The sequence below is a fragment of the Tinamus guttatus genome, unplaced genomic scaffold (assembly GCF_059628265.1).
Source record: "Tinamus guttatus ecotype Peru unplaced genomic scaffold, ASM5962826v1 Tinamus_guttatus_pri_ptg000025l, whole genome shotgun sequence".
NCBI classification, from domain to species: Eukaryota; Metazoa; Chordata; class Aves; order Tinamiformes; family Tinamidae; genus Tinamus; species Tinamus guttatus.
This window is the reverse complement of record NW_028288559.1, coordinates 2,700,690-2,713,201: the sequence shown is the minus strand read 5'-3', so window position 1 is coordinate 2,713,201 and position 12,512 is coordinate 2,700,690. Positions and strand designations below refer to the sequence as shown.

Genomic DNA, 12,512 nt, shown 5'->3' with positions numbered 1-12,512 from the left:
GTCTTGGGAGTAAGAAAGAGCTGGCAATATTCACATGAGCTTCTTCCCAAGGGAGGAAGGCAAAGAGAAGGGAACTGCATGGCCAGCAGGAGTACGCCCTCACTAGTGGCTTTCCTGGGAGAATAAAGTTCCACGAATGCCTCAGCAGGATGGATACTCTCCATGCTAGGGCAGAGCACAGGCCCCATCGCTTTCCTTGGAATTTTATCATGGAATCATGCTTTGGTAAGTCTCTTCCCTCCCTCCTAATATTTTTAAAGGTTGCATAAACTGTTGATAGTCATCACCTGTGTTCTTAAAATAATAGCGCAAACTGGGAGACATTTTTAGAAAGAAATATAGTTTGCTATAAAGTTTTTAAAAAGTACAAAAATATGTTTATTTGTAAATATGTTGCTGATTCCCTAACACAAAAGGGGGAAAAAGTTGCACTATCACATTGAGATCTTATCATTAAAAACTGGAAACTGGAGATGTGAGAGAAAAACCTTCCCCCTAGAGGGGAAGTTAATTAATAGTTCCAAAAACATACCTGGTTAAAACCAAAAACAAGAACCCTATGAGACTAATGAGTTAAACACTTACTGTAATGGTGATGATGCCAGCCTTTCTGCAGGCTAAGCCCTAAGTGGAGCAGGTGATTAGGCCTGCCACGCTGCTGGCTGATGTCATTTTACAGGCATTCTTTATAGGACAGGCAACAAAACAAGTTCTGTTTCAAAGACTATTCATACAGAATGTCAGCCTATGAAGCCATTGGAAACAATGCAAGAATGAATGTAACAGAACAATTTCCTTTACAAAGAAACCATAATACGCTGTACCATAGGGATGTACCATGAAGAAAGAAAAAAAAATCAGAAGGAATTGGTACTTTGAATGTTAACAGTCTTTTAGATTCTTCTTCATCTTAGAATTGACAAATTAGGAAGAAACATTAGGTTTTAAATGGTAAATATAAGTACTGAAGAGGAAATAATGATTTCACATTTCTTTCAACACTTCTGCTTAATTGAAAGCTTCCAATATCAGTACAGAGGTAATAAATTACAGCATATGAGAGCAGAGATAACATATCACAGTGCCAAAAGAATTTTGAGAAACTTAATTACTGCTATGCGAAACTGAGAAAAAGCAAAAAAATATAAAATTCAACCACAACTTATATGCATTCCTATAGACAGCTTTAAAAGCATTAGTCTGGATAACTAACGAGAGACATTTTATAAACACCTATTGTCTACAGATGGATGATGGATAGTTATTGTATTACATTTACATAGTAATTAAAGGCATTAATTACTATCCGAAATTCTTTGCTTGGTTCTCCTTGCCTAGACCAGGGGTGAAGTTACTGGTGTTTATATCTGTGAAAAATGGAAGCAATGAATCAAAATAAACATGGGATACAGATCCTCTCCATTCCTAAAATACAAATGGAGGTTGCCTACAGCAAGCAGCTTCCTGAACACCTAACAATTCAGGCTGTGCCAGAGATGCAAATGCAAATTAAAATAAAATAAAAAAATATATAGTAATCCCCTCCTTCCCCTCCCCCCCACCACACATTTAAGATTTCTTCTTGCTGCAGGTTTGAAGAAAATTCCCAGTTTTTACTATCAAGTTCATCTGGAAGCACTGAATTATCTGTATGGTCAAGATCAACTGATTTTGCTGCTGATATGCCCGGAATGATCCAGATCATGGTACATTCTTCTAGAAAAAATAAGCTTTAATCTGAGCTTCATTATGTGTTTCTCCACTCCATCTGCAACTCAAACCTCCTCAAATGGAGTGAAGTTTTGTCATTACCCATTAATACAAAAACAACTCTACTTTGTTTCCACAATAAACTAATGAAACATATTATCCTATTATTACTTCATTTTTCAACCCTTTCTCCTGACAGAGAAACCACACTAGCTCTTCCCTTTCCACATAATTCAGTAGTTGCAATTCCCTCCCTTGCCTTCCTACTCACGCACTGCACATGACTTCTCTCTCAAGAACGTCCGTGCAAGAGGCAGCCCCTGTTCCAGAGCAGGCAGGAAAGCAATTCCCTAAACCACTTCTCCTTAGGGAAAGGAATACCATTGATATATGATCAATGAAAAATTCTTAGTAACAAGATTTGAAAATAAAGCAGCAGGCAAGTTCTTAAAATAAACACCAATCATTTTTAAAAACTTACATACCTTGAAGACACAGAGCTGCTAGTTCAACAGCAGTTTCATACGGGCATTTCAGTCTTAAAAAGGAAACAAACAAGCCATAAAAATGATGCCATTTCCTCCCCATCCCAATGACTTTGTCCAGCCTTGCAACTAAAAAGTGGTCTAATACTAGAAATGGAAACATTAACCTCCACTAGAAATGGGCACATTATCTTCCACAAGGTCACTCACCACCACAAACCATTAACGTCATGAATCATTTAAAATTAAATTTTACAGACATATATTTATTTCCTCATTTGGTACATTCTCAGTATCTCTGAACACAGATATGCTTCACTTAAGACAAGCTTAAACTAATACACACAATATTAAATAGGAATAAGAAATTAATTTTGCTCCACTAGTATATTTTAGAACTCATTTTACTTTTCTTTGTAACTAAAGTATCTATCTATATACAGATAGAAATAGATAGGTGTGAACTTACTGGTCAGGGTGAATCTAGCCAATAAACACACAAAATCTATTTTGCAGAGCTGACGTACAAAAATTACTGTCACTTCATAAACTTCTTTATTTTAACTTATCATATTGAAAAATCTGGCAAGATACATTTCAATACTCAAAAAACCCACAACATTCGTTGTTCTATCTATTTAGTACTTCAACTGTTCTCACGTATCCTCACACTGTTTCAATCAGCAGTAAGCTTCAGGTTAAAACCTTCTAAGGCCCTTGTAGAAGCAGTTACACGCAATATTTACAGTCCCATAAACTGTTGTTAATTAAGTTCTTTTTATATGACACGTAATAAAAAGACTAGGCCACTTTCAACAAGGTTATAATTTCACATAAGAATTCTCTCAACAAAGAGAGAGATTAGGTACTTCCCACAAAATATATAAACAATATATGAAGTTTCCCATCCCTTTTCCTAGGTAGGGCAAAACAGCCAATATCAGAACATCCACTGTTCAAAAAAAAAAAAAAAAAAAAGTTCCAGCCTTTGCCAGTTCTCTTTAAATGCCCTTATTTTGTTCCTTTGTTTCTTACCTCAATAACTGCAAGCTTAAACATCAACAGTTGGGGCATTCAAATAAACACGATCAGGATGAAGGGGTCAATTGTGGCGCCTTCTGAAGGACTATGTGTGTAAAGCTATTCTGTTTTCCTGCCTTTAATGCTAACTAGTTCACTAGTACTTATATTGTTAAATATGGAACCAGGCACTAACAACAACAGACTGTTATAATGATCAAAGAGAACACTTAGCACAGTGGGTGCTAAGAGTACGGACACATCACCTGGGCATTCCATTAATTCTCCTTCTAAAATAATACAGTCATGATGTACATAAAGCCATACAGTTTGGCACCGTAAAGAAAAAAAAATAAACACACATCGGGAATTTTAAACCAGGTTTATCATCTATATGTGAATGCCAGAGAGGCTCAAAAAGATCACACAGTTGAAGTCACATTTGAAATCACAGAGATTATCTATTGTAAATACTTGGAAGTACAGAGGCAAGAGCAAAGCTACTTACTTCCCTGAAAGAATGTCTTGCCGGAGCTGTAATACAAACAGGTACCTGACAAAAGAAAGTGCAGAAAGTCAGATGTATTTATAATGTCATCTTCCCAGCCTCTGAAGGAGAAGCACAGCAATCCACAAGTAGTCACAACATTTTCATAAGTTTGCTCATAAACAAGAAGTGATCTTTGGGAACACTCAGATATGCCCTGCAACCCTCAAAGTTTCCATAACTTTCACTAAAATCATGAAGAGGCCACTTTTCACCTAGTGGCTATGCTCCGGGCAGTATCCAAAGCATTGCTATTTAGGGAGCAATGAAACAACATTTTGCGTTTGGAGCACGTGCCTCAGCATGCTAAGTTAATGATGCTCCAATGCTTTCCTGCCGGGGATTTTACTTGATCTAGGGGATCTAGAGAGAACACACAGGCTAAGGCATGAGGAACCAGGGGCTACCTTCTCAGATGAAAGCACAGGTCATGGAGAACATTCAAGCTGGGCAAAAGGAAAAGCTCACACTGAATCTTCATTTAATAATATAGCCAAGTTTTCAGTATGAGAAACATGAATTTCATGGCTCCCATGGAATTCTACAGGCAGAAAGCAACCCACAGGTTTATTTAGAAGGTCAATTTGCTTTCCACAAGCTCATATTTTGAGTTCTTGCTAGGCTCCAGCAACCCCTCAGAATCAGGTCGCGCAAGAACACTGCCCAGGACGGCACAAGCAGGCTGGCTTGCAAGGCAAGCACCAAACTGAGACGTGAGGCTTACAGGGGCAAATTGAAACAACCGATCACGAAGCACTGGGGTCACAGCTAAATGCAAACACACTCCTATCTTTACACCAAAGAGTGCTAGATGGCTGGACACAAGAACTGCTTAGTATCACAGAGGACATGGCGTGAACATACTGAAGATCAAGTCACACCTGCTCTGCTTGGCAGGGGTGACATTTGCTCCTTTTCCTCAAGGCCACCCAACAAAGATTTGCTTCTCAAGCTCTTATATCCCAAATCAGCAAACTACTCTAAAAATAAAAAAAATCTCCACAACATACACGTGCATACATATTCCTGTGTTGTTCTTCTAACTAAACTAACTAACGAAGCCCCACAACAGTGCCAAATGTCTCCCAAAACACAGTGACCTTTACCTGTGTTTTTAGAGTCAGAAAAGGAGAGAGTGGAAGAGGGCGTTTGACACTTGCCCATCACAGTGTTCATTATGAGACTGATATTTACAGTCGCAGGAATCTATTGACATCTACTTAGAAAAAATTCTTTGCAGGAAATCTCTAAACTTGTCTTCCTTCCGGACCAGATCATTTCATCATTACTGTTAATGATATTTTTTCTTCCTCCTCTTACTCCCATTCAGCTTGCATTTTCAATAATTCTGAAAATATAGTTATTGATCTTCACTTTTTATATAATTGTTACATGGAAAACATAGCCTAGTCAGCATAAAGATTATTTTAAAAAAGAAAGCAACATTCAAAACTACTTTCCTCCAATGTAAAAACACAATTATTTGTTCACAGTAAAATCAATTTCCAATTTGTTTTCATTTCCCTTCTTCATTTTCACAGTGGTTTTCTGTCAATCTCATAAGTTAAAAAAGGAAAAAGATTCAAAGCGTTGAAAATGCAGTTAATAGAAATGCTTTTTTAATTAAAATAATCTTCTGAAATACCATTTTTCAGCACCAGAGGTTAATACTTATACAGGAAATCCCTTACTAGATACATCTGTGATCACACAGATCAGAAATACACACCCCACAGTGACTATAATCACATGCTTTAGCAGATTAAGCAAGAAGTCTGGTGGTGGACAGTAACAGAGTAATTTGACTGCAGCGGAAATTTAATACTTATCAGACATGCACTCTAATATATGAAGGCCTATATAGGTTTTCAAAATAAATCTATTATTCCTACTATAATTTAAATGCATTTTCTCATTATAGAAGCCTAATGATTTAAAAAAAAAAAAAAAAAAAGTCCTCTGAGATCTCGGTGCTCAATCACCTAAGCAGCAGGGAGTTCCATAGGTTAATGATGCAACGTATGGGAACATGCTCTTCTATTGGATTATCAGTGCTGCACCTAATTGACAATGAATATTAAGGTCTCCATAGCAGTTTCATAAGCAGGTCATGACAACCAGCTCTTTGATCTTCTTGTCTCGGTGGGGGGGGGGTGGAAAAAAAAAAAAAAAATGATGAACACAGCAGATAGCAAAGGAGATAGTAAACACAAAGGCCTGCAGGCTCCAAGGTTCCCATAAACATCACGTACACACAAACTAAAACAAAACAATGATCTTTAAATGCTTTAGGCTGTTGGATAGTACACCAGTTAATGCTAAGAATATTAAAAGATTCAGAAAAAATAAAATGCGAGAATCAGAACAAAGCAAAAAAACCCACCACCAACAAAAAAAACATTATGGTAGGTGACAACTGAAGAAAGAAAACAGAAGAATGGCAGACACAAGCAGCAAGCAAAACCGCTTCCTCCAGTTTCTCCTTTCCTAACTCTCAGCATGTTCTATAAGCCCAGCAAGGTGTAGTCCTCACAGCTCCAAAGACAGCCCAGCCAGTTTAAAGCAAAGATCCCCACACATTCCAAGACACCCTTATACAGAACAGTCCTCAACTTCCATGGCACAGGGAACTCACGGGGAAATGGAGGAGATTAAACAAACCCAACTCATATCTGTCCTGTAATTCTCTTTTGCATCATTAGCAGCTGGGCTCCAAGGCTCAGAGCAAGGTGGAACAAGGCAGAGAGGTGGCCTTTTAACAGGGCCCGATGGAAAATCCCTGCACAGGTACAGCAGCTGCTGCTTGCTGTAAAGGGCAGCTGTTTCCCAGCAGCAGCTCTCCCCACCCAACGCTGTCGCTCTTTGCTAGGTTCAAAGTACTAGAACACATTTGCCTATGATTTTTCACAGCACAGAAAAAAAAAAAAAAAAAAAAAAAAAAAAAAAAAAAAGGGAATGTTTTTCAGAGTAGGAAAACGGCTAAGTCAGGCAAAACAATCATTCTTTTTAACAAAACTCAAATCACGGGCTCGTACCTCTCTTATGCCGCAGGTGCCCTAAATACCCTTCTTTCAGTTGCTTATTTTACCGTGCGTATTTCCTACCTTGTAAACTCCTCATGAAGGTTATTCGGTTCTGATGAATAGTACTTAATTCGAAAGTGCAACGTGTACGGAGGTCCAACTGTATATGCAGATATTTTAAACAGAGAAAAAACAGAATTTGCACCAGTTTTGGTTCTTGAAGAAACAGCCACCACCCCACCACTCAAGAAACACAAAGTCAAATATATTTTTAATTCTCCAAAGCAGCATATATTTCATATGGTTAAACTTTAAAACACATCATTCTTGCTAATTATTACATTAATCAACAGTAATTCCAGGATGCTTCCAGGTCTGTCACCTGTTGCTGAAGGAAGATGGAGATATTTTCAAACACTTGATACAAACACAAACAAATCCAGATGTTCGGCTTTAGCTATATTGATTTATTTGGAAGAACACAGGCAAGAGAAATAACATGAACAGCTCTGGATAGGACTCTGAAAGATATCCAAACGCAATAAGCTACCAAATTCCATGAAGTGGAGTTGCAAAACAAACAAACAACAAAAGAAAAACCCAAAACACACTGTTTTCTAATGCTAGAAGCTAAACACCAGGTTTGATTTTCTATGTAATGTAGATAAAAAAAAATATTATCCAGTTATGATGAGACTGCGACCAATACATTCACAGCCGCCCAAGCCTCACATTCCAAGCTGACATCCAGTTGGTATGTAGAGTGTTAGAAAAAATATATATTTTTTTATCTTTTTAAGATATATTCTATAAAAAAACCCACCACCCTAGTGGCCTATTAACAATCCATTTTACTAGAAGACTAGCAGCCAAAACTCTGCTTGCTACAGCTTTGGTGCAGTTTTTGGTTCTGAAAAGGTGAGACAGAGCTAACCATCAAAACTGTACCAGTAGCAGGCATCTTTACTACCTAATCTAGCAAACACTCACATAGGGAGGGGTGAAAGTAAACTGTCCTATAAGCCTTGGAATAAGAGCGCCGCTGCTCACAAAGGTCTTCTCAATATTCTGAGTACCCATCCCAAAGTCCTTCAAGTTGGCTAATAACTTCCTCAAAGCTCTGTATTTTACTTAAACTGTAAAAAACTTGTAGTCAGTTGGACTCTTGCATCTGACAACAGCCTTAAAATATATCAGTGCTGATGCTGTACTGTGCTCAAGCCTGCAACAAAATCACCAGAGAACCAGGAGCAAATTAGCTGCCTTAGCCCATTCCTTTCATAAAACAACTGCTACTTCCACAAGCTATATTTATAAAATACAAGGAAGGATGGTAAGATGGGGCAGCGGGGGGGGGAGCATTACAGAATAAAACTGTTTCCTAGTTGATCTTTGAAGAAAAATAAAACAACCTAACTGAATTCTGTTATGGATCAGGAACAGTGACACAAACCAAGATTGTGTCCAGGCAACCTGATTAGACTATTAGACTAAAATTACCTGGCAACGCACTCCATCTCAGTCAGCATATGTTTAATGAGAAGTACTGAAGACTGGTCTATTAAAATGCTCTTGTATTTAGACAAAAAGATACACTCAAGCAGTCAGCCGTTAAGTTAAATCCATTTTCTGACAAACACTCATTCTCCTAGAGGCCATATGTACATGTTCACAATCATGTTCAAATACTCTGAGTTCAAATTCTTAACAAAGTAAAAAACAGGCAGATATGCAGTACTTACTTTTTATTTGCTTCTTAATGAGCTTAGAATGATCCAACCAGTGCTAAAAAGAAGAAAACTCGTGTTTAAAAACAGTTCAACTTCAAGATTTTCTTTGGACACAAACTAATTTAACAGAAAAAGTGTCTCTTAGAAGGAAGCACTGCTGTACTTGTTTATCAAAGTTTCATATATCTGAGAAAGTGTTTATTCACACATTTAGCAATGTCATTCTTTTTCAAGACACAAAACTTGACTTTTAAATCCATCAGTTCTTCCAAGGCTGTTTAATTCTTTCAGAGAAGACAGTTCAAGCCCAAACAAGCTGGCTCTAGAGTAAGCAACAAAAGTAAGGTTTTGTCCTTAAGTTCAGCTGTTGCCCAAGTGCCTTGAGGAGACCAGGCCAATCCCCTAGATTTCATTCTCCCTTGAGCTCCTCTAATTGATGGAGAGCATCCAGATCCTCTATTTTGCTCCATAGGCCAAGTTGTCCATGATAAGAATGAAGACAATGCTCACTGAAAGCACTAATGGAAGACATGCATACATCACCTTCTGTTCGTTTTTTTTTTTTTTTTTTTTTTTTCTCCTTTCCTCTAAACCAACAGTAGAAGCTTTTGAGGAGATGCAGCTGTAGTGACAAAAAAACATGCTTCCCAGCAGAGCTTAGGCACTTTCACCCGTATACATGAGGTCCCCAGCAGAGCAGTGATAAACAGTGTGGTGTAAATTTAGCTTAAATCTTTGCCTGCCTCTGCAATGCCCTACTGTGAGGGTACAGTATGGAGTAGTCCAACAAAAATTGTCCTATCACACAAGGTAATAAAGAATATTTGGGCTTCCTTGAAATAGATGCTTTTCTCTATAAATGTATGTGTTTGTTTTAAAAAATAAAGGAGGTACTATAGAAGAAAATCTTAGGGGGGAAAAACCATTTCCCTTCCCCCTATTTAAGCATTTATACTTTCAAGAAAAGGTGAATAAATGAATAAATACTTAGTATTCCACTAACATGGCTAAATGCATAAAAAAAAATATTTGTTGGCAGTAATGCCAATATCTATCTATTATGTCTTAAACAAAGGCAAAAATTTATCACAAGCACAGCTCAAAAGTTTGCCAACACACGGCCCGTAAAAATATAAATCTTATATAAAAAGGAGAGAGGAAGAAAAACGGAACAATTACCCTGAAGGTGCTTTTATTTGCATGAGATTTGCCTGGCTCGCTCTGGTAAAGCTGCCAAGTAATCTATCCTTGCAGATTTGAGAAATCACTATCAGAGGGGAAGTGAAATGTTATAGCAGCTCATGAAAACGCACTCCTCAGAGTTGCAAATAATTGTCTCTACTTAGCTGTCATATAAAAAACTATACCAGAACCCAGAAAACAGTACATGCTAGCTTTATGAAACTTCATATTTCTGATAAGCAAAGAGCATCAACACTGGAATTTTGATTTTTTTTTAATCGAAATTGTACAAGTCACTTTCACACCTCCAGAGCAGATTAATTTTTTATGCTTCAAATACCTACCAGTAAAACCTTCTCTCTCTACACTATTCATCTTGGCTAAAGATGAACCACCTCTCACGAATCCAATATAAACTGATTCCATTAAAAAAAAAAGTTAAGCTTCATGTTAGATAAAGCCAAACATGAACAGAAAAAGCTATATTACAATCATATTTCAGCTGTGGCTCATGTTATAACTATATTCAAAAACCAACACACACTACCTGAATTATAATATTTTCTAACAAAATAACATCTAATACTATACTCCAAAGCCTGGAATGCCATATCCCAGGTAAACCAAAACTTCCATAGCGACAAGTTTCCAGTCAATTAAGTGATTATAAGTGTCAATATTTATTTTTAAATCTTTTTAAAAATATGAAGACTCTAGGAACTAACAACTCTCATCACTGAGCATTAAAAGAAACTATAGTCTATATGGGAAGTCATTTCTAGTGGCTCATTCACTGTATGCATCCAAGTAGTCAGAGGGACAAACTGCCCCCGGAGGTAAGACACAACAAGCATTAACCTTACTTCAGAGGCAAAACAATTGTCATTTTTCCCCCAAATCTCACATTGTGCATCAAAGTTGTGCATGAGGGAAAACACCAGATAGCCCACAAAACAAAAATACTGAAGAACATGGACTGGAAACATTACTGTCCCTGAGTTCCTAGGTCTGTTAATTTTCATAAAGATTTGTGAACAAGAAGACAGATACTTAGGCAAGTTCTGTGAAAATTAGGTTGAATTTCAACATTCCTTTGTCTTAGTGTGTGAGGGTTCCTTCAAGCCAGCAATTGTGCCAACTTACCCAATGCTTCTCTGTAGGCAGTAGTTCTGCCATCCTATCCCCCCCCTTGCAGCTAAGATTTTCTAGACGGTAGTTGTAAGCAGTAACACAATGTCTGCTGAGAAAAGCTAGTCTTGTCCTATGGCGCAGTAAATGCTCCAAGTGCCTGCTTGGAAGTCTCAAGTACCTCAAGGGTATAGAAAATCATCACAAACACATTTCTGAATGAGCCACAAGAAAATGCACAAAATCGAGTTGAAGATTTCGTGGCCTTCTAGTTAAAGTCAAAAAGGTTTGGGATTGGTTACATACTGCTTGCTGACTCCCAAAACAAGAAAGGGACGAATTCCAAGTCTCATTAGGAAACTGAATAAAAACCAGAGGTGGCTTTTATCCTCTCAACACCTCGTACGGCACCTCTGCCTGACTTGACTGAAGAACTGCATTTTGTTTCAGGATCCAAAGGCGAAGAGAGATAATTCTGCATCTCACTGTGTGGGAACGAGGCTGATCACAGTCATTTCAACTATACAATGCTACATTCCCCTAGTCCAGACTAGACTCACAAGTACAATTGCTGAACAAGGAGGAGGAAAGGAAGTGATTGCTTTAAGACTGTAAGGAAGAGAGGACCTAAACTACTTTCCCACAGCAAGGAAGAAGGAAAAAACCTTCAGTCAAATAGCACGTATTCAAGATTCTGTGACTATTTTGATTCTCTGCATCAGGCGAGCTAGAAGGTGAACTGCTAGATTAGCTCCCATTTACTTCTCTTTAACCTCAGTTAAAGCCTCAGTTAAATGCCTTTGCCTTGCCAAATGAAAAGTGCTTTCTGTGGCACTGAACTGAAATAGAACAGTAGCTCTTCAGGACTCACATGTTTAGGCTTTAAGAAATTATCAGAAAATTCTGCCAGGCAGACACAGAAATAGTAAGTATATACCAATAAATTAAAAAAAAAAAGTTCATTAAAATCCTGTAAGTGCAGATTTAACTCAGTACATTTACCTGTTGAACATTCACTCTACCTATCTGAACAGGAAAAAAAAAACAAAAAGAAATATTTCAATACTTCGCAAGTGGTAGCAGGCAATATTTCTTCAAAACATAGCAGTGGTACATAAAGTTAACATAAAGCCAATAAATAGTAGCTACTGGAATTGTCTACATAGGGATGAGAGCAAGTGCCCAAAGCTGACTGCAAACAGCAGGATCACAGGTTGACACAAACCCATCACACATCTGTGCTTTGCAAATTCCAGTGGCTCCCCACTTGCTACATAATGCATACATTGCATACATTCCTGGTCTTGATCTACACAACCCTCAAAGGTCAGCTGTAAAGGAAAAAAAAATGGATTTTACCCCTTTTGGCTGGCTTGCTTTGCTCGTTCGTAATGCATAAAGGCTTAGACCTTAGGCCTTAGACAGGATAGGCTCATGCTTTCCCTCATGTTGATTTAGGCACTTACGTACCAGAAATAGAAAATCCATTTTTAGTGGAAGCCTTCTTTGATATCTGAAAAATATGGCTTAAGAGCTCGCAAGCCTTAGCTGCAGGGAAGCGAGAAAGGGGCCAAAACCTTGCTAAAAGCTGAAGTGTGTGTGCGCGCGCATGTGTGTGTGTGTTGGGAGGGGGGGATGTTCCAAACAAAAGCTGGCAAATTTTAAACCAAAGGCCAATTGCTTCTTG

General features: G+C 37.9%; 1 protein-coding gene across 2 annotated transcripts in view; it reads right to left on the bottom strand.

Moving 5' to 3' along the window:
• EPB41L4B (erythrocyte membrane protein band 4.1 like 4B) overlaps nucleotides 1–12,512 on the bottom strand; it is a 157,839-nt gene that overhangs the window by 91,476 nt on the left and 53,851 nt on the right. For both annotated transcript variants that reach the window (XM_088526024.1, XM_088526016.1), the window contains exons 3-6: nucleotides 8,528–8,570; nucleotides 6,867–6,945; nucleotides 3,724–3,768; nucleotides 2,196–2,248 (exon numbers count right to left, since the gene is read on the bottom strand). In XM_088526024.1, coding sequence (XP_088382150.1) covers nucleotides 2,196–2,248; nucleotides 3,724–3,768; nucleotides 6,867–6,945; nucleotides 8,528–8,570 — 220 coding nt within the window. The remainder of the gene's footprint in view (nucleotides 1–2,195; nucleotides 2,249–3,723; nucleotides 3,769–6,866; nucleotides 6,946–8,527; nucleotides 8,571–12,512) is intronic.